The sequence below is a fragment of the Grampus griseus genome, assembly GCF_964374135.1.
Source record: "Grampus griseus genome assembly, chromosome: 19".
NCBI lineage: Eukaryota > Metazoa > Chordata > Mammalia > Artiodactyla > Delphinidae > Grampus > Grampus griseus.
The window spans coordinates 10935456-10960855 of NC_139013.1; the positions used below are offsets into that span (position 1 = coordinate 10935456).

At 54.5% G+C, this 25400-nt stretch overlaps 4 protein-coding genes across 15 annotated transcripts; 2 read left to right on the forward strand and 2 right to left on the reverse strand.

Annotated features, from left to right (window-relative positions):
• Window positions 1–1189: 1189 nt before the first annotated feature.
• Window positions 1190–9289, forward strand: ZNF428 (zinc finger protein 428). 3 transcript variants are annotated; one of them, XM_082676897.1, is made up of 3 exons: window positions 1190–1385; window positions 4241–4445; window positions 8736–9289. In XM_082676897.1, the coding sequence occupies exons 2-3, from the start codon at window positions 4370–4372 to the stop codon at window positions 9257–9259; spliced, it is 600 nt and encodes a 199-aa protein (XP_082533023.1). In that variant the 5' UTR covers window positions 1190–1385; window positions 4241–4369; the 3' UTR covers window positions 9260–9289. The 3 variants fall into 3 exon arrangements, with proteins under 3 accessions (XP_082533023.1, XP_082533022.1, XP_082533024.1); XM_082676896.1 differs by having other exon boundaries at window positions 1371–1404; XM_082676898.1 differs by lacking the exon at window positions 1190–1385 and adding an exon at window positions 1572–1747.
• Window positions 4547–6278, reverse strand: SRRM5 (serine/arginine repetitive matrix 5; the record flags this gene model as incomplete). Its single annotated transcript, XM_082676714.1, is given in 3 exon segments — window positions 4547–4560; window positions 4923–5127; window positions 5130–6278. Coding segments are annotated over 3 exon segments (1368 nt in total).
• A 4860-nt stretch (window positions 9290–14149) lies between the features above and the next one.
• Window positions 14150–17828, reverse strand: ZNF576 (zinc finger protein 576). 9 transcript variants are annotated; one of them, XR_014298206.1, is made up of 4 exons: window positions 16939–17073; window positions 16159–16390; window positions 15388–15647; window positions 15175–15290 (listed from the first exon to the last, which is right to left on the reverse strand). XR_014298206.1 is itself a non-coding variant. In XM_082677345.1 (3 exons), exons 2-3 carry the CDS (start codon window positions 17021–17023, stop codon window positions 14863–14865), a joined length of 513 nt encoding a protein of 170 aa, XP_082533471.1. In that variant the 5' UTR covers window positions 17024–17039; window positions 17673–17828; the 3' UTR covers window positions 14150–14862. The 9 variants fall into 9 exon arrangements, 5 of the variants coding, with proteins under 5 accessions (XP_082533471.1, XP_082533470.1, XP_082533469.1 ...); XM_082677345.1 differs by lacking the exons at window positions 15388–15647; window positions 16159–16390 and adding an exon at window positions 17673–17828 and having other exon boundaries at window positions 14150–15290; window positions 16939–17039; XM_082677344.1 differs by lacking the exons at window positions 15388–15647; window positions 16159–16390 and adding an exon at window positions 17647–17807 and having other exon boundaries at window positions 14150–15290; window positions 16939–17039.
• Window positions 17829–17934: 106 nt separating this feature from the next.
• IRGQ (immunity related GTPase Q) lies at window positions 17935–21722 on the forward strand. Of its 2 annotated transcripts, none has more exons than XM_082677491.1 (3): window positions 17935–18047; window positions 18506–19037; window positions 20295–21722. In XM_082677491.1, the coding sequence occupies exons 1-3, from the start codon at window positions 18038–18040 to the stop codon at window positions 21616–21618; spliced, it is 1866 nt and encodes a 621-aa protein (XP_082533617.1). In that variant the 5' UTR covers window positions 17935–18037; the 3' UTR covers window positions 21619–21722. The 2 variants fall into 2 exon arrangements, with proteins under 2 accessions (XP_082533617.1, XP_082533618.1); XM_082677492.1 differs by having other exon boundaries at window positions 17993–18195.
• Window positions 21723–25400: the final 3678 nt, after the last annotated feature.

The window sequence follows — 25400 nt, forward strand, 5'->3', positions numbered from 1 at the left end:
AAAAGATCAGAGGAAGCCTGTCACATTGACATCTGTGCCAAGATATGAATGATGAGCACAAGAGCAGCTACTCAAAGATCAGAGGGAAAAGCATTTTCAGGCAAAGGGAACGGCAAGGGCAAAGACCTGAGATGGTAAAGAGATTGGGGTGTTAGAGGGGAAGTGGAAGTAGATAGGATTGGATGGGGATGGGGGTTGAAGTCAGAGATGAGCAGGGTTAGACCATGTGTATAGCTCCTGGGCCATGATAAAGGGTTTGGATTTTTTTCTAAATGTAACGGGAGCTCATTGGAGAATCTTAAACTGGAATGTGAGTCACGTCCAGGAAGCCTGGAATTCTGCAATAGCTTCCTATACCTTCATCGTAAAGTCTGAGCTCCTAACGACGCTTGTAGGAGACTTTCCCCTCTCTGACTCTGTTCCAGGTACACTAAACTGCTTTCACTTCCTCCAACCAGGCAATTTTTTTTTGCCCCTAGGCCTTTGCCCTTGCTGTTCCCTCTGCCAGAAAGACTCCCTGGGGCAGGCGCCTCCTGTGGCTCCCACAGCTTCCTCTGCTTTATTCATCCCCAAGTCTGACCACTCCGGGTTGTGGTTCTGATTATGTGTGAATCTCCTTCCTTTGACTGGGGGGCCAGCAGGATAGAGGCCGGGTATGTTCACTACGGAAACCATAGTGCCCTCTAGCACAGGGCCTGACACACAAGAGAGCAATAAATATTTATCCTGGTTATGGGGAGAGGGTTGCGAGGGTTGGTAAGGTTCTTGTTCGTTGTGCCCCCTCTCCGGATGCAAACTGATTCCGACTGAACTGAGGATGCCCGCTTCGCGCTAGTCCGCAGTCCCTGTGCGCATGCGCTATTGCCCGGCGTTTTCCATCCCCCCCCCCAAGCCCCTCATATGCTAATCAATGCGCTCCGGAGTATGGCCCCTCCGGGGAATATGCAAATCAGCTCTTCCATCGCCCGAGGCCTCCCATTGTCCCGCGCTAAGGTTATGCAAATGACCAGGCCTCAGGTCCAGGATCCAGGCAGAGCTGGTACCCCCACCCCACCCCACCCCCAGCGCATCCCATTCTCTGTAAGGCGCGTTCACGATCGATCACGCACGCGCAAGCCTTGCAGTTTCTCGTTCAGTCCGGCTGCGGACTGTACCAAGTAAATCCGGACAGCGAGGGGCAAGGCCCGGAACCCCCTGCGCGAGCCTTGTCGATGGCCCGACTCAGCCCCTCTTCCCACTATGCTACAGGAATGGTCTATCTCGCCGCGCAAGCGCCCTAGGCTCTTCACGCCCCTCGCACTCCCTCCTACCCCACTTGCAGCGCAGGCGCAAAGCCGGGGCGTGCAGCCGCTGCCGCCGAGCCGCAGCTGGGGCCGCCAGCGCCGGTGAGTGTCCGGGATGGAGGTGCGCGGGGCATGCTGGGAAGCGGGCACTACGGCACCGCTGCATGATGGGAGTGACGGCTCCCGTCACGGAGGAGCCGGCAGCAGTCTTGGGCCGTGACGGCTTGAGCGCGAAATCCAGGCTCCCTTTTCTCCCCCAACTCATCTCCGTGCCGTCCTGGGGCATCCTGGGAAAATGGGACGCCGTGCCCTAAAGCATTGTGGGAGTCTGTCAGCTAGTCGTTATGAGCCTGCTGAATTCTGGGATTATCCTAGCTTCTTGTGGGGAACCGTGCCTTTTGTCATACACCTTCCGCTGAGCATCCTGGAAGCTTGGAGTGCTTCGACGAAGAGCGCCTTGGAAGGTGGTCATTATAGGCCCGAGGCATCCTGGGGAAAACTGCAGGAGCAGGGGGGACTGGGCCTTATGGTCCTGTCTAAGGTTTTGTTCTTGCCTCCTCTCCCTAGCGTTGTGGGAATGGGTGCCTATTATGTTCGCGCATGGCATCTTGGGAGTTGGTTGCTGTAGGCTCATGACACTGTGGGGTCTCCGGCACGGTTTGCGTTATGGTAGTGAGAGAACCTCATTTATGCCCCTCTCAGATCGTAGAAGCCTGTCTGGCCGCCATGTTCACTGTAGGTATGGGACTTGGGCACCAAGGACTACCTCCATTCCTGACATCTGGAATACTCTGGAAGGGGCTTTGTGTGATGTGGGCTTGGGGAAGGGTAGGCTGCATTGGTGAGCAATGTCTCCTGCTAATCCCATAGGAAGTTCTGATTGTCCCTGGTGTATGGTTGCCAGTTACAATATAGAACGCCCAGTTAAATTTGAATTTCAGGTTAACAACAAAGAACTATTTAATATACCCATGTTCCATGCAGTATTTGAGGTGTACATTTCTAAAAGACTCGATCTGGAATTCAAATTTAACTGGGTATTGTATACTTTTATTTACTAAATCTGGCAACCTATCGTGGCATAAAGTAGAGTTCCCAACTTAAATGGAGCCCTATAGGCAATAGGGTATTATGAGAACTCTCCTCTGCCAGTTATGAATCCTCTCTGTCCTTAAAGCCCAATCCAAGTGTCTTTAGAAAGCTCACCTGCCATTGATGCCAGCTTTCCCGTGCCCCAGCCTCCTCCAGGCTTCAATCCTAATCTTTTTCTCTTTAGTCCCCGGCATTAAACTCGACACCTAGAGTTTGAAGGGAATCATGCGTTTTCCACCATATTAGCCAGTGCCCAGCACAGGCATAAGAAGTGCAGCTGAGGCTGCCAGCCCCTTCATAACTTGCTCTGCCTGGCTCTCTACTCTCAGGGAGCACAGTGGGAGAAAAAGAAGTGCTGTGTGTGTGTGTGTGTGTGTGTGTGTGTGTGTGTGTCTGTGTGTGTGTGTAGGGAGTATTGATGAAGAGGGAAAGAAAGGAGAGGAGTCAGAAAAGGCTTCTTGGAAGAGGCAGAGGTGGTGTTTGGCTGAGGAGAAGTATAGAGGTTCTTGTGTTTGAGGTGGGCTTTGGAGAGAGAGTAAGAGTTCTCCAGGCAGACATGGGGGAAGGAGCACATTCTAGACAGCAGTTGTAGGATTTACTAAGACCCACAGATGTGAAAAGTCCTGTTGTGCACAGGGAGAGGTGAGAAGTCTGGAATGGTGGGGGTTTATAGAGGGTTGGGGTTGCGGGTAGTAATAGCCACTGCTAATGGAGTACCTGCCACATACCACCAATTTATATCAACGAGCCTACTGAATCTTCAAAAAATCTTTTCCACTGAAGGATCATTTTATGAGAGGTAGGATGACATGGCTTCAAATCCTAGTTCACCCACCTACCAGTTGGTATGATAATTCTCTTTGTGCCTCAATTTCCTCATCTGTGCAAAGGAGATAATAATGTCTCAATGTGGTTACAAGTATGTAAGTTAAGCCCTAGAAGCCCTTTTTGTACCTAGAAGGAAACAGGCTAGAGAAGAAAGGTCCTTTGTTTGAAGCTACGCAGCTAGAATGTGGCAGATTTAGGATTCAAACCTAGGCATCATCTTGCCAAGGTGTAAATTGATGAAGAATTAGGGCAGGGGCTTCCCTGGTGGCGCAGTGGTTAAGAATCTGCCTGCCAACGCAGGGGACACGGGTTCGGGCCCTGGTCCAGGAAGATCCCACATGCTGTGGAGCGACTAAGCCCATGTGTCACAACTACTGCGCTCTAGAGCCTGCGAGTCACAACTACTGAGCCCGCGCGCCTAGAGCCTGCGCTCCGCAACAGGAGAAGCCACCACAATGAGAAGCCCGCGCACCACAATGAAGAGTAGCCCCCGCTCGCCGCAGTTAGAGAAAGCCTGTGTGCAGCAACAAAGACCCAATGCAGCCAAAAATAAATAAAAACTAAATTAAAAGAAAAAAAAGAGGGCTCACATTCACAAATCAGTGCAACCGTACTAGTTTTTAAAATATAGAACTACTTCTAGACTGGTTGGTATATCACCACTCTTCCAAGTAATCCCCACCCCCAGCTGCCATTTTGGACTCTTCCCCCCGCCCCAGGCTTTCCCACAGCCTAGCAAGCAAAGGGTTCATGCCTGGCATGGGCCCACGTTCCCCTCTCAGTTCTGACTGGTGCCCATGTTGGTGCTCGCTGTCAAATATTTGGAATATCACCCTTCCCCACCCCATTGAATGAGAACCAGATGGGGAAATTAAGGCCTGCGGCGGGGCAGAGCCTGCAGTGAAGGCTCTGTAGGCAGTCAAGGCCCTTCAGGCAGTCAAGGACAGGGTTGGGGTCTGAGCACACTGAGTCCCGGGGAGGCAGATGCTATGTAAAAGTTTATTGAGTCATCACAGGCCTTTCCTTCCCCTGTCCAGCATCCCTCTCTACCTGCTGACATCCTGCATCAGAGGACTCGTGGCCGACGTGTGGCTGTGGAAAGCTGGCCAGGGAGGGACACTGCCCAGCTGCTGCTCTGCTCCTGTCTCCTGTCCCCTCCCCTGGCCATGACAGAAACCCGTGAGCCAGCTGAGACTGGGGGCTACGCCAGCCTGGAGGAAGACGATGAGGACCTCTCTCCAGGTGAGATGGCCTTCGAGGTGGTGGTGTTGGCTTGACGATCTTCCTGGTTTGGGATTGGGGCTCCGCTGAGAAATCTTGATGGGGAGTGGCTCCTTATCTCGCTAGGTTTTCTGTTCTGATTAGGACTCTGTGCCCTGCTAGGGGATCCCTTCCTGCTGAGACTTCTGGGGGTTCTAGATTGGCTGGGATCTTTCTCTTTTCTGAGGGTTCTAGATTGGCTGTGATCTCTTTCCTTGCTGGAGGTTCTGAATCGGCTGTGATCTCTTTCCTTGCTGGAGATTCTAGTTCGGCTGTAATCTCTCTCCGTGCTGGGGGTTCTGGAGTGGCTGCGACCGCTCTCCTTACTGGGGGTTCTAGATCGGCTGTGGACTCTCTCCTTGCTGGGGCTTCTAGACCATCTGCAACCTCTCTCCTTGCTGTGGGTTCTAGATCGTCTGTGACTTCTCTCCCTGCTGGGGCTTCTAGACTGGCTGTAACGTCTTTCCCTTTTGGGGGTTCTAAATTGGTTATAAGTTTTCCCCTTGCTGCAGATTCTAGAGTGGCTGTGTCTTCCCATCTGACTGGGAGTTCCCTTCCGGGTACGACTTCTTGCCCTGCTATGATTTCTCTTCCAGCTGTGACCTCTCACCCTGCCGTGGGCCCTCTCCCTACCGCGACTTCTTGCCCTTCTAGGCATTCTAGACCAGCTGCGACTTCGGGGCTGGCTGGGGTGCTAGACTGGCTGTGACTTTGGGGCCTGCTGGGTGCACTACCTTGGTTGTAACTCTCGACCCTGCTGAACACTTCAGTAGGGCTGTAACTCCATCCCCTGCTGGGGGTGATCTTCTGACTATAACCCTTCACCCTCCTCGATGATGCTGGAGACGGGCAGTGACCTTTCTCCTCGAAGGGAGTTCTAGCGGGGCGATAACTCTTTGCCCTACTGGGGGTTCCAGCCAGGCTGGAGCTCTTCCCCACATCCAAGGCTCCTGGGGGGCTGCAGCTCCTCTTTCTGATCACATTTCTAGGCTGGCTGTCACTCCTTTCCCGGTTGTTGGTTCTCAGCTGGCTGTAACTCTTCCCCCAACTCTGTTTTCGCTGGGAAGTAGGAGTTCTCACCCTGCTGGGCACACCTGGTCTGGCACCATTAGTTCTTCTCCTGCTGGGAGTGCTGGCCCTGTTGGCTGACCTCTTGGAGCTGCGGCTTCCGCTTCTGCCGGGAGTTCTGCCTCGGCCGTGGGTGCCTCTGCGCCGGGGGTGTCTTACCCTGCTGGCCTTGCTGGCTTTGCTGGTCCTGGCGTCAGTGCTGGCTTTGCTAGGCGTTCGGGCCGTGCCGTGGGCTCGGGACTTGTTGCTGGGCTGGTTAGAAGGGGCTGCCTTTGTACTTGCCCATTTGGGAGATTCGGACATGCTTGGGCTCGTGACCGAGTTAGGGGCGGTCACAGGTTTGGTGGACACAGAGGGGCTGTTGGGCATGGCCGATTTGGTGGTCTTCAAGGAGGCAGGAGGATTGGGAGACGCTGCGGGCATCAAGGGTCCCACGGACGCCGGAGACATGCTGGGCTTCCAGGCTCTCGCAGGTGGAGAAGGCAGGGTGGCTGCAAAATGGCCTATGGTCCAGGAAGTCACGGTGGACACAAAAGGCCTGGTGGCCGTGGGTGACCACCTGATTGCCTTTCCCAGGCCAACTTCATGAAGTCGCAGTGGGCAGTGAAGACTCCGGAGGGGAGGTGGTGTGAAGTCAGAGATGGGAGGAGAAAGAGGGGTGGAGCCCCAGCTCAAAGCTGGAGGTGCTTCGTCTGTGGTTTGCAGCCATTCAGCAAATGCCTCCCCAGGCTGCCTTATGCTCAGCATTGCTAGGGACACAGAGATGGGTCAGACCCAGGTCCTGCCTTCCAGGAGTCTCCAGACCCAGACCCAGACCGTCACCGTCCAGGCTGTCAGGGTGTGTTAGGGGGCAGGGCGACCCCAGACGAGAGAGGCACTGACCGCCTGGGCAGTCAGGGAGGACCTCACAGAGGAGGTGACGTGGAGCTGGCACCTTAAAGAGGAGCAGGAGTTTGCTAGTCGAGAAGGAGAGGGTCGCTCCAGGTGGGAGAAGAGCAGACGCGAAGGCCTGGAGGAGGGAGAGCAGGGCCACCCTTGTTCATTCAATCCACACATCCCGTTGGAGACCCCAGATGAGTCAGAGCTGCCCCTGAGGGGTTTCTAGCCTGAAGGAGGAGACATTCTGGGGCCCAGATGGCTACAGCCTTTAGAACAGTGACAGGGGAGATGGAGCCAGGGTGGAGGGAACAGGGGAGAGACCTTCTGCCTGAAGTCATCGGGGGTGGTGACTTCATGGAGGACAGAGCCTGTGCCGGGCCCTGAAGGATGAGTAGGAGATCGCCAGGCAGATAGAGTGGGGAACAGCGTTCCAGGCAGAGGGACCAGCCCACGCCAAGGCCTCGGGAAACATTTGTTAAATGGCAGACAGACAGCAGGACAGAGGCAGGAACACGTAAGAGACAGAGAGAGCTGCAGGGAAGGACGGACCCTCAGCAAACATAACCTGTTCTCTGAGCTGGGTGATGCCGGGGACCCAGCGCTGAGTCAGACCAGGCCTGCCTGCTGGGCTGGTGGGGAAAGGACTGGAACACAGGTGACCACAGCCTTGCAGGCTCGGGGCTAGGACAGCCAGGGGGCAAGAGCAAGTGACCGGCTGCCTGGGATTAGGAGATCTGGGATGCTCTCACCAGGGAGGAAAGCCTCCTTCTGGGTCCTTAAAGGATAACGGGAGACATTCCCAGCAGAGGGAATGGCATGTGTGAAAGCCGCAGAAAAGCCTGTCAAATTGAATGCCAGGCACAAAGAAAGTGTTCTAGATGCTAGGGACGCAGTCATGAGCCAGACGAAGTCCCTGCTTTCAGGGACAGGCAGTAAACGTATAAGCAGGTGTTACATACAATACCTTGAGGAGAAAAATAAAGCAGAGTTAGGGGCGTAGAGAGTGCTAGGGAGGGACTGCTGGCTAGACGGACTGACCAGGGTTTCACCGAAGTGACACTTGAGCAGAGATGTGACAGAGGGGAGGGATCAAGCCTTAGTCCCTCTGCAGAAAGGGTGGCAAAGGCCCTGAGTTGGGTGCTGGCCCGGGGAGTTGAGGGACGTGAGGAGGCAGTGGGGCTGGCTCAGTGGTAACGGGGTCCCTGTACGCTGCCAGGGGAAACTGAGGAAGGGGGGCCAGTGGGTACAGGGCTAGGCTGTCACAGTCCTAGGAGATGCTTTGGGCAGGCTTCTGCCACCACGTCTGTAGAAGCCGGTATTTTGCTGCCGCCGTAGTGGGGGCTCCCCTCTCCACACCCCCCATAACAGTTGTTGCTGTCACCCTTCCTGTACAGTGACTTTCCATTTTTTTTTAAACCTAAACTTGTCCTAGGCATGTCCTTCATACCCATGAAATCACAGTAATATATCTATATTTACAAATAAATATTTTAACTCACTTAACTAGATATTTATATATATATATATTTATATATATATAAAAAACCACATATATCAGAGTATGGGTATGTGTATGTGTTTTAATTTGCTGAAGTACCTGTTCACGTGTTTGTCTCCCTAAAATGATCCAGTGTAGGCCATCACCCACATTTAGCTTTTTCCCCGTTTAACTGTGTGACTGGAGGCCAGTGAGTCACCTAACCTCTCTGTGCCTCAGTTTCCCCAGTTGTCACTTAGGGATAATAGTACCTCCCTCAGGGTTGTTGTAAGGATTAGTTGAGTTAATATATAAAAAACAAGGTTCTTGGGCTTCCCTGGTGGCGCAGTGGTTGAGAGTCCGCCTGCCGATGCAGAGGACACGGGTTCGTGCCCCGGTCCGGGAAGATCCCACATGCCGCGGAGCGGCTGGGCCCATGAGCCATGGCCGCTGGGCCTGCGTGTCTGGAGACTGTGCTCCGCAACAGAAGAGGCCACAACAGTGAGAGGCCCGCGCACCGCAAAAAAAAATAAAAATTAAAAAAAAAAATAAAAAACAAGGTTCTTAAAACAGTAGTGGACACTGTCATTGTTGTTTTTATTACTCCTACATCTCCTCCTTTGTTCTCTTTAAACCCCTAAGATGCAGTTCTTGCAAGACGTTCATTTGCTTGACACACAGATGCTGCCTGTTCTGCACGATGGGGATCCATCTGTGGGGAGCGCAGGGTCGGGCCCGGGCTGCCCTCTCCATACTGTGGCGAGTCTGAACAGGGCTCAGGGAGGGGACAGCCGGGCACAGCGCTCTGTCCCCTGATGCCGCCGTCTTTCCTCTTCTGCCCCCTTTAGGCCCGGAGCATTCCTCTGACTCCGAATATACTCTCTCAGAGCCGGACTCCGAAGAGGAAGAAGATGAGGAGGAGGAGGAAGAGGAGACCACTGATGACCCCGAATATGACCCTGGCTACAAGGTGAAGCAGCGCCTGGGGGGGGGCCGGGGGGGCCCATCCCGTCGGGCCCCCCGTGCAGCCCAGCTCCCGGGCCCCCCAGCCCAGCCCTGCCAGCTCTGTGGCCGCTCCGCCCTTGGGGAGGCCCCACCGGGCACCCCACCTTGCCGGCTCTGCTGCCCCGCTACAGCCCCCCAGGAAGCGCCAGCTCCTGAAAGCAGGGCCCTCGGGGAGGAAGAGGAGGAGCCGCCTCGGGCTGGGGAGGGCCGACCAGCTGGGAGGGGGGAGGAGGGGGAGGGGGAGGAGGGGGAGGAGGAGGAGGAGGAGGAGGGCGGCGCCTACCACTGTACCGAGTGCGAGGATTCCTTTGACAACCTCGGGGAGCTGCACGGGCACTTCATGCTGCATGCCCGGGGTGAGGTGTAGGGAGCGCCCAGACCTAGGGAGCTTGGCAGAGGGGTGGGGCGGGTGGGGTGGGAGGAGGGGGCTGAGGACATCGGGGTGGTCGCGGTGGTCACGGGGATGGGGTCCCACTGATCTGTGTCGTCTTAGCAGTAGTTGTGTGAAAGCCAGAATAAAAGCCAAATTCTGTGTGTCGGCCGAGTGTGCATTTGAGGTCTGTGTGTGTGTGTGTGTGTGTGTGTGTGTGTGTGTAAGCTCGAGTGTATAAGGCATGCGCCTGGGCGTTTACCTCACCATCCCTGGGCTCCTTGGGGAGAGCTAAGGATCGTTGTTGCTGAGATAATTAACGTTTACTAAGTGCATATGTTCAGTGTGGTTCCCATTATTTCATCATGGACCCCGTGATGCACAGGCTCACACACAACAGAATTTTTTGCTCACGTCATAGTCCAGGATGGGTGTTTCAGGTTGGCAGGTAACCTCCATATGGTGATTTGGAGACCCAGGCCATCCTGTAAGCCTTTTGGCATTCACATGGTCATGGCTGGGTGTCCATGGCCTGGGTTCTGCCAGAGGACAAGGAAAGAGAGCCTGGACAGGTACACATGTTCTCTTAGAAGCCCCAGCCTGGAGGGGGCACATAGTGCTTCCACTTACGTCCCTTTGCTGAGAGATTAGTCACATGGCCACAGCCTGCTGCAAGGGAGTCTGGGAAAGGCGGTCTAACCAAGTGCCCAGAAAATGGTTTGTGGAAGACAGCCCGTGCTCTCTGCCACTTCATCCAAGAACCTTCACAAAGAGGACTTTAATTATAATCACAGCTCCGCTTCCTGAGTGCTTCCTGGGTGCCAAGTGCCAGTCCAAGAGCTTTATGTATATTGACTTAGAGAAGTTGTGCATCTAGGAACTTACAAAAATAGAACTTTAATTATAATTACAGCTGCCATTTTCCCAGCACTTACAGAGTGCTGCATTTTATTTACATGAGATCATCGGGTCCTTAGAATAACTGCGAGGTAGGGACTGTGATCCATTAATTCACTTCACAAATATCTTTTGAATACTTGCTGTGTGCTAAGCATTGGGAACACACCAGTGAATAAAATAAAATCCTTGTCCTCGTGGAGCTTACGTGGAGGTGGGAGGGGGCCACCGGTGGGGACAGATAGTAAACAAAAAGTAAGCAAGAAGGATGTGACATATGCTGGATGTAAGTGCTGTGGAGAAAAATAGAGCAGAGAAGGGGGACCAGTTCTGGAAGAGGGTGCAGTTTTAAATAGTGTAGTCCTCCCTGAGGAGGTGACAGAGACCTAAGCAGAGACCTGAGAAAGGGAGGGAGGGAGCCTGGCACACGGGTGGGAAGAGCGATCTAGGCGAGGGGGGGTGGGGCAGGAGCCTGCCCCACGTGTCAATTAGGCAAGAGTGGCTGGAGGGGATAAGGGATGGCAGAGCTGGAGGGATGAGGTCAGAGGGGAACAGAGGGTCAGCTTATTACAGCCTTGTGGAAACACAGGCTCTTGCTCTGAGATGGGAAGTACTAATTCACAGAAGCTTGGCACTGAAGCTCCTTTGAAAATAGAAGCCTAATTATAATAATAGCTACCATTTACTGAGCATTTACTGTGTGCCAAGCTCTGTTCTAAGGCGCTTTACATGTGTTAACTCATAGAAGCTTGGCAACTAAGAACCTTCAAGAATAGAACCTGAATTACCATAATGGCTCACAGCGGACCAGGCCCTGGGCTAAGCGCTTTATATGGACGATCACATCGGATCCTTATGAGGTAGGGACTGTTACTTATTACTCATTCATTCAGCAGTGATTTATTGAATACCTAGGAGATGCAGGCACTATTTGGGGAGCTGGGAGTAGAGTGGTGAACACAATGAACAAAAATCCCTGCCTTTGTGGAGGTTATATTATAAAGGGGAAAACAGATACTTGAATATTTAAGTAAAATGTTTAGAATGTTAGAAGGTTATAAGTGCTGTGGAGGAAAAGAGAAGGGGGACGGGGAGGCTTGTGTGTGTGTGTGTGAAGCAGTTTCAAATGGGGTAGCCAGGAAAGGCTTCACTAAAAAGGTGACATCAAAGCAGAGATCTAGAGGAGGAGGAACGGGCCATGTGGCTGTGGGAACAGCAAGTGCAAAGGCCCTGAGGTGGAACCTGCTTGGGATGTTTGTTGAAGAGCACTTGGGGCCACAAGGCTGTTGCTGAGGAAGGCAGGGGGAAGACTGGTGGGAACACAAGAGCAGAGACGGGCAGAGAAAAGCAGAGGGGAAGAGGACCGGGTCACACAGGCCATTAATACCGACTCTGACTTTCTCTCCGAGTGTGTCGTCATCATCATAATTCTTAGAGGCGTAGGGGCTGCTATCACGACCATTTTACAACTGCTACAGCCAGGGCACAGAGAGGTTGAGTAATCTTCTAGAGGTCACACAGCTGGGAAGAAGCAGAGGCAAGGTTTGAATCCAGACAACTAGGGCTAAGGCACCCATTCTTAGCCATTAAGCCACACACCAGAAATGGCTGTCCACAGCCACCATCTGACTTGCAGGAGTGTATTTGGTCTCCAGAGTTATTGAGGTTTTTTTAATCACGTTGGTTACCAACATTTAAAAATGGGCAGGTTTGACACAAAAATGGAAGTTTCTGGCTTCCTTGTGAGATTGATTGCTGAACCCACAATCCCATGGGGCAGTAGTTTGCTGGAGCTGAGTAGGGGTCACCTCCTATTAATGGGGCATTCCCTCCCGCATGCCCAGTCCCCACTGCCTGGCATCTGGGCCCCTTACACCCTGCTTGCCTCACTGATTTATGGTACCTGCCTGGCCCCAAAGAGCATTCACACTGACGCCTGTTACAGGACCTTGACCAAAGCATCTTTCAAAACCCATACTTTTCATCCTAGAAGCTCAGAATCTTATACTTATGCACTCTTTGAGACTTTCATAACCACTATAGCTTAGCATCACTGAATCTCAGAATCATCACAGCAGAAATCCACAGCTCCTTAAAACCACATGGATGCATCTTTTTTCCTGGAGCAGCATGCCTAAGCCCTCTTCTGCCCTCAGACGGGGCTTTCTAAGCACAGAAGTAGCAGATTATCCATTCATCATCAGAAGTTCCTAAGGATCTCGAGAGACTGGGAATCAAGAGACCTAGTCTCCTGCCAGTGGGGTCATTCAGTTCTTCAGGGCCCAGGCAGGGTATGGAGACCAAGCTAGGAATTCCAGAGGATTCAGTACCGGGAATTGGTTACACAGGTACTAAAACACTGAGAGCACAAACATGGAAAAGTGAGGTAACTGAGAAATTAGTGTCTGCAAGAAGGTCCCACCTCTAGGACTGGGATGCAGAAGGAGAAGCGCAATGACCAGAACCCAGTGGGAGCTTGGTGGGCAGGCCACGCCACGTGTATGGCTGGTGCAGGGGCTGGCTGCCACACGGCTGCTGCTTAAACCCCAGGAGGGGCACGGTGCCTTGTGCTGAGAGTGTAGACAGGTATTGGAGCCTGAACTGCTGCTGGAGGGGTTCCAGCAGGAGCCTAAGGCAAGGTGAGTCCCTTCTCCCCTCTTCCGACCTTCCTTCTTCCCATACCTCTTGTGGGATGAACTTAAGGAAGCCAGCTTTCCAGGGAGTCTGGGAAGCGTAGCTGCAGAAAGCCCAGCCTCATGGAGCAGCGTGGAAGGGCGGGCTGAGGCTGAGAAACAGGTAAACGACTGGGCGCAGTCAAGTTCTTTCTTGAGCCTCCACGGTAAGCGCTGTCCTAGGTGCTGGGGATGAAGCAATGAGGGAGACAACCCACTTGCCCTCAGAAGCTTGGCTTCTAGAGGAGGGACACAGATGATGACAGAAACACAGGTGTGATAATTCCAAGTGTTGAAGAGTGCTGGGAATAAACTAAATCAGGCTAAGGGTTGGAGGTGCTGTCCTCTGAAGTGGCAGGTATCGAGACCTGAATAATGAGGAGGAAGCCTTGCAAAGTTCTGGGTAAGAGGGAACAGCAAGTGCAAAGGCTCTGAGGCAGATGCCAGCCTGGCACGTGTGGCTAGAGTGTAGTGAAAAAGACAGAACCGGGAGGGAGTTGAGATTGCTTAGTGGGCTGGGATCTCGTCATTGTTGGGTTTTGTGGGCCTGGGTAAGGCCTTTGGATGTTACTTATGGGATGCTGTTGGAGGGTTTTGAATGAGGAGTGATGTAAGCTGACTTACATATACACAGGGGGTGGTCTGTCGTAGAGAGACTGGAAGGGTGGGGGAGCAGTCGTGGTAGCAGACCCAGCCCCCTGCTGTCTCCTTGCTCTGCCATCCTGTTGTCGCTCTCATGGTCCAAGATGGCTGGATACCATGTCCACGTTCCAGGCGGGAAGGTCGAGGAAGGGCAGGTTCCTTTCTGAAGCTTGAGGACTCTACCCAGGAATTTAGTCAGAGCTCAGTCACATGGCCACATCTAGCTGCAAGGAAATCTGGGAAAGGCTGTCTTTGTAGCCACCGTGTGCCTAGCTAATAAGTGGGAGATAGCTCACTCTCTACCATATCCATCTCACCTGTGGGCTTTCAAAATATCCCTCAATTCAAGCAGAGTCTGTGATTGTTGTATGCAGGGCTGTGATTATTGTATGCAGGGCATTGACCATCGTCTCTAGGGGCAGGGCAGGTAATGCAAGGGAGTAAAACTGGTCCAGTGGAACTCAGCCCAGGGTTGGGTCTTTCAAGAGCTGAAAATAGGATCTTAATGGAATATCTCCCTGTGTTGGCCAAATACAACAGGAAACAGAAGGTATCTCTGTTTGACTCCAAACCAGTTTCCCCATAGGGCCAGGCCAGGTCTGCCCTGAGCTCCCCACTCCCCATGCCCTTATGTTCTCTGGGAATTCCTGCTCAAAAGCCAGAGTTCCTTGTTTAGACATTTTATTATGGACCTTTTGTTTTCAGATACTACTTCTGTTAGTTTATTCATGCCATCTCACCTACACATACAAAAAATATTCCGTGACCAGAATGGTACATAAAATTATTTCAATGAACAATAAATTATCTGGGGGGGAGGAAGGCAGAGCCATCCAATGCCACGGCCCCACCTTGAGTGGGAAAGGCTGGCAGGGGGTGGGAAGAGACAAGGGCCCAGTTTGCAACCCTCACGTGACTCAGTGCCGCCTCCGACTTTGCTGTCCCATCCCCAAAGGCTCAAGTTGCTCCACGTGTGGGACCCATTCGGTGGCATTACAGGCAGGCAACACCTCACTTTCCCTCCCCGATTCAGGCCCAGATCCAGGCACTTGGCTCTTGCAGCCCCATTGCCTCCATCTGGGAAGAATTAATGGTGATAACACAATCTGCAGCTAGTTATGATTTCAAACTATTTCATTGGGAATGAGGAAGATACAAATAACAAATTTCTCTCTTTCTTTCTTTCTCACTATTGTTTGATTTTACTGTTTCCCTGAAGGCTTTTGTGTCCTCCAAAGACGGAAGCTCTAAATGAGCATCTTCTGGGTCCTATTGATCAGGAGTCCTTTGCCTTTCCAGGGAGGAAAGTAAATCCCTCCCATCCCATATCAGATGGGTGTCCCACCAGCCACAGAGCTTCCATTGCCCTAGGGAGGGCTGGAGCCACACTCAGAGCTCCCCCCGGGCATGCCGGATGTAGTGCTGATGCAGCCCTGCTTCCTGGGCAAAGTCCTGCCCGCACTCAGTGCAGGCGAAGGGGCCAGGAAGGGGGTGGGCCTCGTGCGCCTGGCGATGCCGCCTCAGAGAAGCGGCCTGCCCAAAGGTCTTGCCACAGTCGGGACAGGGGAAGGTGGGTGGCGTGGTGGTGGGCGCAGCCGGCTGGGAGGGCCTGGCCGCTGGACCGTGGCTGCGCTGGTGGGTGATCAGGGCCTTGGAGGAGGGGAAGGAGCGGGCGCACGTGAAGCAGATGAAGAGGACCCCCTGCAGCTTCTGGGCCACGAAGTCCGCTGGGTGCTCCCGCTTCATGTGACGCTCCTGGAACTTGGAGTCTGCGAAGGTGATGAGGCAGCGGGTGCACTGCAGGGCCCCCAAGTGGCCTGAGGGACATGAGGAGAGGTTGGGGGAGGCCAGCAGGAGTCTCGAGGGCCTCTCCCAGCCTCAGAATCGCACCAACAGTGAGCATGCAGGGCTTACTATGTGCCAGGTGCTATGCCGGGCCTGGACAGCAGACTTACTGGACCTGTTTTACGGATGAGCAGACTGAGGCTCAAAAAGGTTAGGTAACTTGCCGACAGTCATGAAGCTAGGAAATGAAATGGCGGAGTCGGGACTGGAACCCGGGGAGTCCGCCCTTCCTACAGAGCCATGTGATTAGAGCACAGCCTCGAGCCAGACCGCCTGGAACTGACTCCCGGTTCTACCACTTCCGAGGCAAGTAGAAACGGCGTTTTCATCTGGAAAATGGGGTAACGACCATATCAGTATCTACTTTACAGGGCTGTTGTAAGGAATAAACGAATTAACGTATAAAAAGTGCTTAGAACAGTGCTACACAATGGTTTGCAATAATTATCGTTGAGACAGAAAAGAAGCCCCACAGCTAGGAGCTGGCCTGGCACTCACAGCTAGGCCTCGGTGTTCTGTTCAGCATAAACAATTTCACAGAACATCGTCAGACAGGGCCATGCTGTGACTGAGACGAATCAAGACAAGACCATGCCATGATGCCTTCTACACACAGACAAAACGTGAACACTGTCCAAGCCACGAAGATGGCCAGACACCCTCCCCCGGCCCGTCATGGCTAATATGAGTGCCTGCTGCTGCTTTGCCAATTACACCTGGAGCCTTGCTTTGTTCCTCCCTCCTTCTAGGTATTGAGATAGCCAGCCATGTAACTGCCCCTGCTTCCTGGCACCATCCATCCACAGCAAAACCCCTTTCTTGAACCCTTCCCCAAATCACCTACCACAGCCTAAATCCTGTAATAAGTCCTTTCTTATTACTGAGATGCCCCACGGTATGTGTGCTTCCTCAGCGCAGTGAGCAATAAGCCCAACTTGGTCAACTCCAGGTGTGTTCCTGGTGGTCTCTGGCTGGAGAGCATTGACACTGTGGCTTTCATCGTTATAAATACTTAACCTCTCTTTGCCTCGGTTCCCTCATGTGAAAGTGATAATTACCAATTTCACAGAGTCTGTTAGGAGGACGGAATGAGATAACAAACGTTAAACTCTTAGAATGCACCTAGCACATAATAAGCATTCAGTAGAAGCTGTTGCTATTATCCTAGGTCAAGTTGGCTGCCTTCATTAACATTAAGCGTTCCCCTTTTCTGCCGCTAAACCCCATACCAGCCAGCCCCATGAGGTGAGTAGTGGCAAGCCCTTTTGACGGATAGGGAAACGGAGGCCCAAGTCACACTGAAAGTCTGGGGCAGAGTTGGGACTGGGGCTCTCTGCCCTTTCCCAGCCAGCTCTCCCACCCCAAGCCTCTCTGGATGCCACTCTGTGCCTCTGAACTGCATCCCATTCATGCTTATGTGGATAGAGCAGGATGGGTACGTCAGAGGGTAATAAGGGTAGGGGTAGGGAGTAGCAGGTCCTGGGAGAGCAGCTCAGGGACCATTAACAGCTCCTTCCCAACAGGCAAATCCCCGCAACGCCCTGGACACTGAAATGCTATAGAAATCCTTTTAGCATCATAGCTCCTGCACCCCACCCATCTCTGGTCAGCAGTACTCACAGATGTCACCTCCCGGACTTTGGGGACTTCTCTCCTTGGACGAATCCTCCTGCTCCATGGTCTCTTTGGGGTGCCGGTCCTCCATGGTGACTGAGACCCCTCTGGTCAAGAGAGGAGCACGCATGACAGAACAGTAAATCAAGTGAAGTCGCTTATCTACAGCGAGGCTTAGAGGGCCCGCCAATCCTATGACCTTTGACAGGCTTGGCTTTGCCAGCCTTTGGCCGACCCCCCACGAGATAACATCTCCTTGAATTCTAACCTGATAGAGCAGCTCGCTAGAGAAGGTTCAGTCCTCCCAGAAGATTCAACTACCCCGGTTTGTGACTCCCCTTAGAGCCTTCTCACTTGCGTGAGACCTCTGACCTATGCCTCCTACATCAAACTAACTCCCTGAACTCAGAGCGCGGGACCCTTGATCTTTGACACCAGCCTCATCCCCTTCTCTCCCACCTGTCTTGAGGCAGGTAGTGGTACCCACGCTTTAGCCTGCCTCCTTCCGGGAGACATCTTTCTCTGACATCCCGAAACTCTTATTGCACCTAGAACCCCCGCTTCCCACGCGCGCTTTCAGCCGCTGTGACCCGCTGCCCCAAACACTGCCCTCAGCTCCCTCCCGAGGCTGGTAGCCCAGGCCTCTGCTTTTCTCCAGACAGCAGAGGGCTGCCTTTCGTTGCGCCTGTCAGTTGCTCGTCACAGCGCCGTCACCCGAAGTGAAGCGGGGTAGGGCCCACCGAGTCTCAAAGTCCCGGTGGTTTCCACGGCCTTTCGCCTGATGAGCCTTTCGAAGCCCAGATCTCGGGTTGCCATCCGACTGCAGTGATTCAGTCGCGCCAACCCGGTCCTCAAAATAAGGGGAGGGGTCCTTCTCTGCACTGGGGTGCGTAATGATGACGTTGCAAGCCTCCTTTGCAGTGCAGACCTAAGCTTATTGCGCAAGTGTGTTAGGCGCTCCTGACGCGCACGCGCTTTGGCTCCCTCATTGTTCAAGGTTCGGCGACCGCCGAGGAGAGAGTGCCCTTCGGCCGTTCTGCGCAGGCGCTGCAAAGGGCCCTGTCCCCGAGGTTAAGCTTTCGAGACACACCCCCTCCTAAAAGGAATGACGTCAGGTTAGAGCCCCCGGAAAGGGTCTGGACATCCCCAAATCCCGGCGCTTTAGCCTCATGGGCCTCCGTCCTCGGACCCCAGAGGCAGAGCTTCTCAGCGGCTGACCGACTGCTACCGACTGCGCAGTCCCGTGTGCCGGCTGTTTGCTCGGTCGGTGATTTGGAAGGGAGGAGTGAGGGGTAAAAACATCTGTGTCCCTGAGGGAGGAGGGGGCTAGAGGGCGATTTCTGAGTTTCTGAAGCGTAAAGGGAAAGGCATCCAGAAAGAGGGCGGACAGGACTCCCAGGTCCCTGGGGAATAGGGCCTGGGCGCCAGATTTCTAGGTGCCTGTCAGTGATACCCGAGAAGGAAAGAAGTGGTCAGGGTAAAAGGCTGAAGTCTGAGACCAGAGTGGGGAAGCTACGAAAGAAAAAGGTTGGGTGCTGCGTGACCCGGGTCTTCCTCTCTCCCCACTTTCCAGCCATGCCTCCGCCGCGGGGTGACGTGACCGTCTTATTCCTGGGGCCTCCGGGCTCGGGAAAGTCTGCTGTGATCGCAGCGCTGTGCGACAAGGATGTGGAGACGGTAGAGATCCCCGACGGACGGCCGGATTCCGGGCTCCCCAGCCTGAGAGCTGCAGGCCCAGGCCTCTTCCTGGGCGAGCTGAGCTGCCCACCCGCAGCGCCGGGGCCCTGGGCGGCGGAAGCCAACGTGCTGGTATTGGTGCTGCCCGGCCCTGAGGGGAATGAGGAACCCCTGGCCCCAGCGCTGGGGGAGGCAGCGCGGGCCGCCCTGGCCCGAGGAACACCCCTGCTGGCTGTGCGGAACCTTCGTCCCGAGGAGTCACAGAATGTAGCCCAGGCTCGGGATCAGACCGCAGCCCGGCTGGACAGCGCCGGGTTGGGCGCCGCGACTCTCTTTGTGCTACAGACCGACTGCCGCAGCAGCGACGGCTGCGAGGAGCTGGAGCGCCTGCGGGCGACGCTGCGGAGTCAGGCGGAGGCGCTGCAGAGGTGAGCGCGGCGTTTCAGGGTGGGTTGAAGAGGACTGGTGCTTTATTTAGTCTGTACCTCCCACCCCTAAGGTGCTCTTTGAGGTCTGCGAGACCCCGCCCTCAGCGAGTTTGGGGCCAACCTTAACGGGATATCTGCTGAAAGCCCTGCTCCCTCGTCCAAATCCCGACCCTCAGCGCAGGTTTTGAGGTCCACGAGGTTCCACCTCAAACTAGCGCTCTGTGCTTGACCCTTTTCTATCATCTAGGCCAAGGGTCAGCTAGAAGTCTGGACCTGTCATTCCAGGTTCCGCCTCCTGCGAGCGCTCTGAGGTCCTGAGCCCCCGCTCCCTCGCGAGAATTCTAGGAGGGACCGGGACCTTGCGCCCAAACACTGCCCCCAGGCCAACGTGTGAACGAGGGCTCACTCTCTCCAGGCAAGCTGGTGGTCCCCGCGAAGCTTTTACCCGAAGACTCCACTCTCCAGTCTTAACCCTCTTGCTCACCATCTGCTTGGTTCTCAAGCGACCCCAGTCTCCGGAGAGCCACACCCTAAGCGAGCTTTGTCGTTTCGGGGGCCCTCCCCCACTTCCTTTTTCTAATCCCCTTTCGCTTCTGTGTCCACTTGCTGGCTACCTCGTGAATTTTCTCCCCCAACCCCAAGCGGCCTCCTTTTATAGACGTCAAAACGAGGCTCAGGGAGGGGCAGCCTCTTCCCCAGGCCCACCACTCGTCTTTCTTCCTTAGCCACACACCCTTGGTAAGAACTAGTAGATGAGGGTTCTCCCCTCACCTGTCTTTACAGCCCTCCTAACTCCTAGTCTCAGGAAAGAGCGCCCTTGGTGACCTTGCCCTTGTCGAATAGGGCTCGATTTTCGTTTAGTCCTCAATACAGTCGCCATTCTTTCTTTGCTCTAAACTCCACTCTCTATGAGTTTTGCCCCGCCCAGCAGGGCTTTTTCTTAATCCTGCAGGTCTCTCCGAAAGACCCGCTCCCGCAGAGTGTAACCCCGGGGAAGGCTTAGCCGGGTCCCCATTTTCGACTCTGTTGGCAACCTGATTTCTGATTTCAATCCAGCCGTCCCACCCCTTCTTTAAGCCCCTCCCTTTTCTTCATAGCCTCAGATTCTGTTTCTGTGCCATTAGTCTGGCCCCTCCCTTTCCTGATTATTCAGAAAGCTCCGCCTTGTCATCATAGCCCAGTCCTGTCCCCGTAGCCCAGCTCGCCAGCATTTAGCCCCTCTTCTGCCCTTGACCCCATCCCTCCCTTTCCCCGCAGGCTCCTGCCACCGGCTCAGGATGGCTTCGAGGTGCTGGGCGCTGCAGAGTTGGAGGCTGTGCGCGAGGCCTTCGAGACGGGTGGCCTGGAGGCGGCGCTGTCATGGGTTCGGGCCGGCCTGGAGCGACTGGGCAGCGCGCGCCTGGACCTGGCCGTGGCCGGTAGGGCTGACGTGAGCCTTGTGCTGAACATGCTACTCGGGTTAGATCCTGACGACCCAGGTGCGGTGCCTGCTTCGGCGCCCGCGGAGCCCATGCCCTACCCGGCCCCAGAGCGCCCCAATGTGGTGCTCTGGACCGTGCCTCTGGGCTCCGCGGGCACTGCTGCCGCCCCCCACCCAACCCACTACGACGCTCTCATCCTCGTCACCCCTGGGGCCCCCACTGAGAAGGACTGGGCCCAAGTCCGGCCCTTGGTGCTACCAGATACGCCGCTGGTCTGCGTGCGAACAGACGGCGAGGGCGAGGATCCGGAGTCCCTGGACGAAGAGGAAAAGAGCGGCGAGAGCTTAGAGAACGCAGGCGGAGGGGGGTTTGAGAATGCACGCAGTGAGGGGAGGGAGAAACGTGGCCCTGGATCGCAGAAAGCAGGCAGTGGGGAAGGTTCAGAGGATACAGGCAGCGAGAGTTTGCAGCCGGTTGGCGTCGGCGTGAAGAAACCGGGTAGCGGGGACTCAGAGCGCGCGGCCGCACTGAGCCCAGAAGATGAGACGTGGGAGGTGCTGGAGGAGGCGCCGCCGCCGGTGTTCCCGCTGCGGCCGGGCGGCCTCCCGGGGCTGTGCGAGTGGCTGCGGCGTGCGCTACCCCCGGCCCAGGCCGGGGCGCTGCTTCTGGCTCTGCCACCCGCGTCTCCCCGCGCGGCCCGGACCAAGGCTGCGGCGCTGCGGGCCGGGGCGTGGCGGCCGGCCCTGTTGGCTAGCCTGGCGGCGGCGGCGGCCCCAGTACCGGGGCTGGGCTGGGCCTGCGACGTGGCGCTCCTGCGAGGTCAGCTGGCCGAGTGGCGGCGGGCGCTGGGGCTCGAACCCGCGGCGCTGGCACGACGCGAGCGCGCGCTGGGCCTGACGCCGGGGGAGCTGGCCGAGCGGACACGCTTCCCGGGTCCGGTGACGCGCGCCGAAGTGGAGGCGAGGCTGGGCTCGTGGGCGGGCGAGGGCACCGCCGGGGGCGCGGCGCTGGGCGCGCTCTCCTTCCTGTGGCCGGCGGGCGGCGCGGCGGCCACCGGGGGCCTGGGCTACCGCGCGGCGCACGGCGTCCTGCTGCAGGCGCTCGATGAGATGCGGGCCGACGCTGAAGCAGTGCTGGCACCGCAGGTGCCCACGCAGTGAGGGGATGGGTTGAGGGCCGGGGCTTCCGGGGTGCCCCGTGTCCCGGCTGCTCGGCTTGGTCAGGGGTTGAGGACTGCAAGTTGCCGTAAGAGGGAGAGGGCGTGGTGATCCAGACTCTGGCATGCTAGTATGGGATGTCTGGGTTTGTGAGGTCACAGAGCGGGAGGCGGGGGGCGGGGGGCGGGGGGGGGGTGGGGCGCGGGGGCCGCCACTCAGAATCCTGGATGCTTGAAGGCGATGAGGGTCTGACCACCGATTGGAATGTGTGACTTCTCGTCACCAGGATTCCTGGGTCCTGAAGGGGAATAGAGTTCGGGGGACATGACTCCTGATTTCTCTGGGGGACCAGAGGGTGTGACCCTCAGACTCCTAGACTCCTGAACTCCTGAAGGGAGTTGAGGGTTTGGGACTCCTCTAAGGGGATATATCTTGGTCTCCAAAGAGTAGAAACTGGATCTATTAGGTGTCTAGTCCTCCACGGGGAGAGGAGGTGGAAGCCCTGATTCCTGATGAAGGGGGTCTGCATCACACCGGGGACTCTAGCATGGAGGAGGGGGTCTGGGTTCCCCAGGGAGCTGGAATCCTTGGGCTTCTGAGCCACAAAGGGGTATAAGGTCTGGGTTTCTGCGGGGTGGGGGGATAGGCCTGCATATAAAGGGGGCTTTGAATTTTCATTGGGGGGAGGAAGGATCTCTGGAGTCTCAGAACTCCTGTCTCCCAAGAGGGCTGTGGACCTTGGTTCCTAATTCATGGGTGGTGGAAGGTCTCCATCTAGAGGGGGGAATAGAGGGCTGTGTAAGAGAGCTGGAGACCTTTGGTTCCTCTTGGGGAATAGAGGGGTCTCTAAAAGTTGCTCCACCAGGGGCCTGGTGACCCAGATTTCTTTCCCAGTTGTTGTGGGGAGAATGGTACCACAAAAATGAGAGGAAATAAGCGTTCTGGGCATGGTGGGCTCTGGGGGGTAGCCAGGGACCGGGAATGAGGCCTTCTGGGTGTGGAAGGACAGAAACGCCTCCCTCAGAGGTATCTCCCCAAAGTCCCTAATGGGTTTGGATCCTGGTAACTAGCTACCTTTCTCTGAGTTGGACTGGAAAGGGATATGACAGCCCCCATTTTATAGGTGCTGAGCGACTATGGGGCTCTCTGGGGACTCTGTTCGTCTGTCCCTCTCTCCTTTAGGGGTTTCTATCTTTTTTTGGTCTTGGCTTTGGTCTTGGTCATTAAACCTTAACCCTTTCTGACCTTGGTATTATATACACCTGCCTTTTGGGAAAAGCAACCGTACTGCTGCACTGATCCCAACGCTTCTGTGTTGGCTACCTCAGGTATCCCCGAGAGAGACACAGAGAATGCCACAGTGAGCAAGGGACCCACGGAGCAGCTGGGCAGGTGTTCCAGACCGTGGGAATGTGCCACAGTGGGGCAAAGGCAGAAACCACAGTGCCTGGAATGTTCTAAGCTGCCAGCTACAAGTAGAGGAGAAGCCACAGGTCACAGAACTCTTCAATGCCGAAAACAGAAAGGGAGAACCTGAGAGGCCATCCAGCAGAATCTCTGTTATGTTAGATGGAGAGAGCAAAGCCCAGAGAGGGCAGGCTCTAGGCCCAACAGCACGCAGCAAGGCCCCTGCCTGTTCTTATTTCCTGCCCCCTCCCGTCCCCCCAATCAACCTGATCTTCCTTCTGATGCTTGAGTGGGCCACCTGGGATCCTGCCTCAGGACCTTTGCACTTTCTGTTATTTCTACCTAGAATGCTCTGCTCCCAGATCTTCCCACGACTGGCTCCTTCTTGTCAATCAAGTCTCAGCTCAAGTGTCCCCTCAGAGAAGCCTTCCCTGACCTCTGTAACTGAAGTAGCTCACACCCCCACCCCTATTATTTGTCTTGGCCGGTTATTTTTCCTTGTAGCAATTATTACTGTAGAAAATTACCTTATTTATTTATTTACCTATTTATTGGCTATTATCCCCATACCTGTCCTGTTCTCTGCTGTACCCGCAGCACGTAGAATAGTGCTTGACATACAGAAGGTGCTCAGTAAATATTTAATTCATTAATCAGTGGCAGAATTAGGGCTGGAATTTAGGTCATCAGCCTCTTGCCACAAGACAGGGAAAAGGTGTGAGATGGGGGAGAAACAAGTATCTCGTGGGAGAGGAAGCTTCTGTCTGAGGTCGGGGGACCTGGGAAGCAAACACAGCTTTGCCACTGTCACTCCAGGTGACTTGGGCCAGTGCCTTTTTTTGCCTTTTCCCACCTGTGAAATGAAAGGGCTGGACAAGAACAATAAACACTTCCGAGATCCTGTTTCCTTGGACAGCTGAAGGCAAGGGTGACCAATCCGAGGGGCGGTTCCACCATGTCTACCTTGAACTCCTACCACCGGCACAATCTGTCCCATCAAAGTTGAGATGGCCAAGATGGGGAAAAGCATTTGGCTCTATACTGAATGGCTCCAAGCATCGTCCTCAAAGCTCTTCTGGCCTTAGGAGAATGTCCCTCATCCATATCTGTAATACCCAGTACAACACTGTCCCCTCCTCAAGTCCAGCGTTCAAGCATCTGCATTAAGCCTGCCTGCCGCGTGCAGAAGCAGGAGACGCGCAGAGCAGCGCTGTCCAATAGAAACAGGATGTGAGCCACACGGGTAGTTTCACATTTTCTAGTAGCCACGTTAAAAAAGGAAAAGGAAACAGGTGAAACTAATTCTAGTATGTTTTACCTCAGTATATCCAAAATATTATCATTGCAGCATGTACTCAGTACAGGAAACTACTAATGAGATATTTCACATTCTTTTGATGCTAAGTCTTTGAAATCTGCTGTGTATTTCTCACAGCACATCTCAATTCAGATGATAGATTTTCATCAGAAATATCTGACCTCAATTTAGATTTCAGAAAACTCATATTTGGAGAAGTCGATTCATATACCCAAGTTGTCCTAATTATATTGGATAGTTTTCCAATAACTGAGATGAGTAGCAATTTTTTAATCAATCAGAAGTAACTAAAATGTAAACTGCAGTTTCCCCGTTGCACCAGGCACACGTGGTGAGTAGCACTGCCCTAGAACACTTCCCATTATCAAAGAGAACTCTGTGCACACTGCTCTAGGGTCAGACAGCCCTTTGACTGACCATGGGGGTGACCTTGGGCAAGTCACTCAGCAAATGGCATCTACCTCACAGGGTTATGGTGAGAATTCAGTGCATGCACGTATGTGCATGCATTCTCTCTCGTGCACAGCAACGAACTTGCAGCCCCTCCTGGAAGCCGGCACACTGGGAGCCCGAACGGTCGCCTCACCCCCATGCCTTTGCTCGGAGTGCCCTCCTCTCTTCGTGCTGCTTTGCCACCATCTCTAACTTGGTCCCGTCTGATATCTCTGCTCTCTACGTGCCTCTGTTCCAAATTCCCTCTTCCCTCATGCCAATGGGAATCATGCCTGAGATCAAATCTGAGAAAGCAAGACCCAGTTTTGTTTTTGCGTGTTGCTGTCCGTTGTGGAGTGTGCTGATTGTGTTTATGTAGTTGTATATTGGCGCCCTTGGGTGTCACGACTATCTTTTAGAGTGGTTGCCTTTTAAATCATGACTTTTAAAGGGATTGAATTTTAGGCTCTGTAGAGGCAGCAAGTTGCTAGTGAGGCATCTGTCTCTGGGAGCATCCAAGCAGAAAAGACTAAGGCTCCCTTTTGGATGGATTGCTGACTGCCATCAGGGTGTGTCTACAAGGCACCTGCAGGCTGGAAGGCCCTTGAAGGCAGAAATTCAAGGAAAA